We start from the raw sequence: 1,265 nt of genomic DNA on the forward strand, positions 1-1,265 counted from the left end.
ATTATTTATAAACATAATGACCCAGATGTCTACAACTGTAATGGGTCTCTATTTCTAAACTGTATATTAATTAGCCAAAGGATAAAATACGGTGTAATTGTATGTAAGTTGCCATACCTCAGATAATCCGTTGTGAAATCTTTGGTCTTTTCTTTGTTGCAGTAAAATAAACTCTTTAGTTTGTCTCCACTGTTCCCCTTACCTCGGCGTCCTGCAGGACAGCGGCTTGCGGGTGGCTCTGAAGATGACGTAGCTAGTGATGACGGAGAACATCCCCCACATGGACAGAAAACGCCACCAGTACAGTTTGATGGTGAAGTAAAGAGGAACCACCCACATCTGGACCAGAGTCACCAGCTGTTGAGGACAGAGACGTAGTCCGTATTCAGTATCAGACTAAGCCTGCTGCATACAGTGGTGCGAATGGAAAATAGCACGTTTCTTCTCTCCCAGAGGACCAAGTCCTTTATACAACATCCTCCATTTACCCAGTCAGACAAACTAAACTTTAGCTGCTTTTTCACTAACATTCACACACACATTAACAGCAATTTGGAGTCTCCATCTTTCCCAAGGATAATTGCCTGAAGCAGAGTAAATACAACATGAATTATTTAAATTATTTCCAAAAGTTATCCAAACCTACCTGGCCATATGTGAAAAACTAATTGCCCCTTATCCACATAACTGGTTGTGCGACCCTTATGGGGAAAAAAAAAACTGCAAACAACTAACTGCCAATGAGCACCATGGAGGAATTTTGGCCCACTCTTCTTTGCAGAATTGTTTTAAATCAGCCTTGATGGTGGGGTTTTGAGCATGACCTGTTTAAGGTGAGGCCAAAGCATCATGACTGGATCATGTCCAGACTTTCACTGAGCCCAAAACCCCAAAACCTTCAATTTGGTGTTTTTGGAATCAGTCACTCGTGGATTTGTTCTGCTGCATAATTGAACTAAGCTTAACTGGACATTATCCTTCAGGATTTTCACCTGCAGATGGGGAAACAGCATTGTTGTACATCACTGCTAGCAGGAGTGAGTATATGCTAACAGCTGCAGTTAAGCTTACATGTGCAGAATGACACTGACACTGACACAATAAATGCTTGTAAACAAGTGTAGGGTGACTTGTTTCCTCTGGAGGATTTCCTTTGTGAGAAAATAACATTAGTAATGTAGTTAAGGCTATAAAACAGGCAAAAAGATTAAGTTTTCTCAGGAGCCTGAGAAAACTTAATCCTCAATATTAAAATATAAAAAAAT

The 1,265-nt window shown here is 40.4% G+C and overlaps 1 protein-coding gene across 1 annotated transcript in view; it reads right to left on the reverse strand.

Moving 5' to 3' along the window:
* LOC102306417 (RING finger protein 175) overlaps positions 1 to 1,265 on the reverse strand; it is a gene marked incomplete at its 5' end in the record, with an annotated part of 9,395 nt that overhangs the window by 5,478 nt on the left and 2,652 nt on the right. The window contains 1 exon segment of the mRNA XM_014330876.2: positions 203 to 357. Coding sequence (XP_014186362.1) covers positions 203 to 357 — 155 coding nt within the window.

Source organism: Haplochromis burtoni, unplaced genomic scaffold, assembly GCF_018398535.1.
Source record: "Haplochromis burtoni strain Fernald_Lab_line unplaced genomic scaffold, NCSU_Asbu1 Contig_974, whole genome shotgun sequence".
NCBI classification, from domain to species: Eukaryota; Metazoa; Chordata; class Actinopteri; order Cichliformes; family Cichlidae; genus Haplochromis; species Haplochromis burtoni.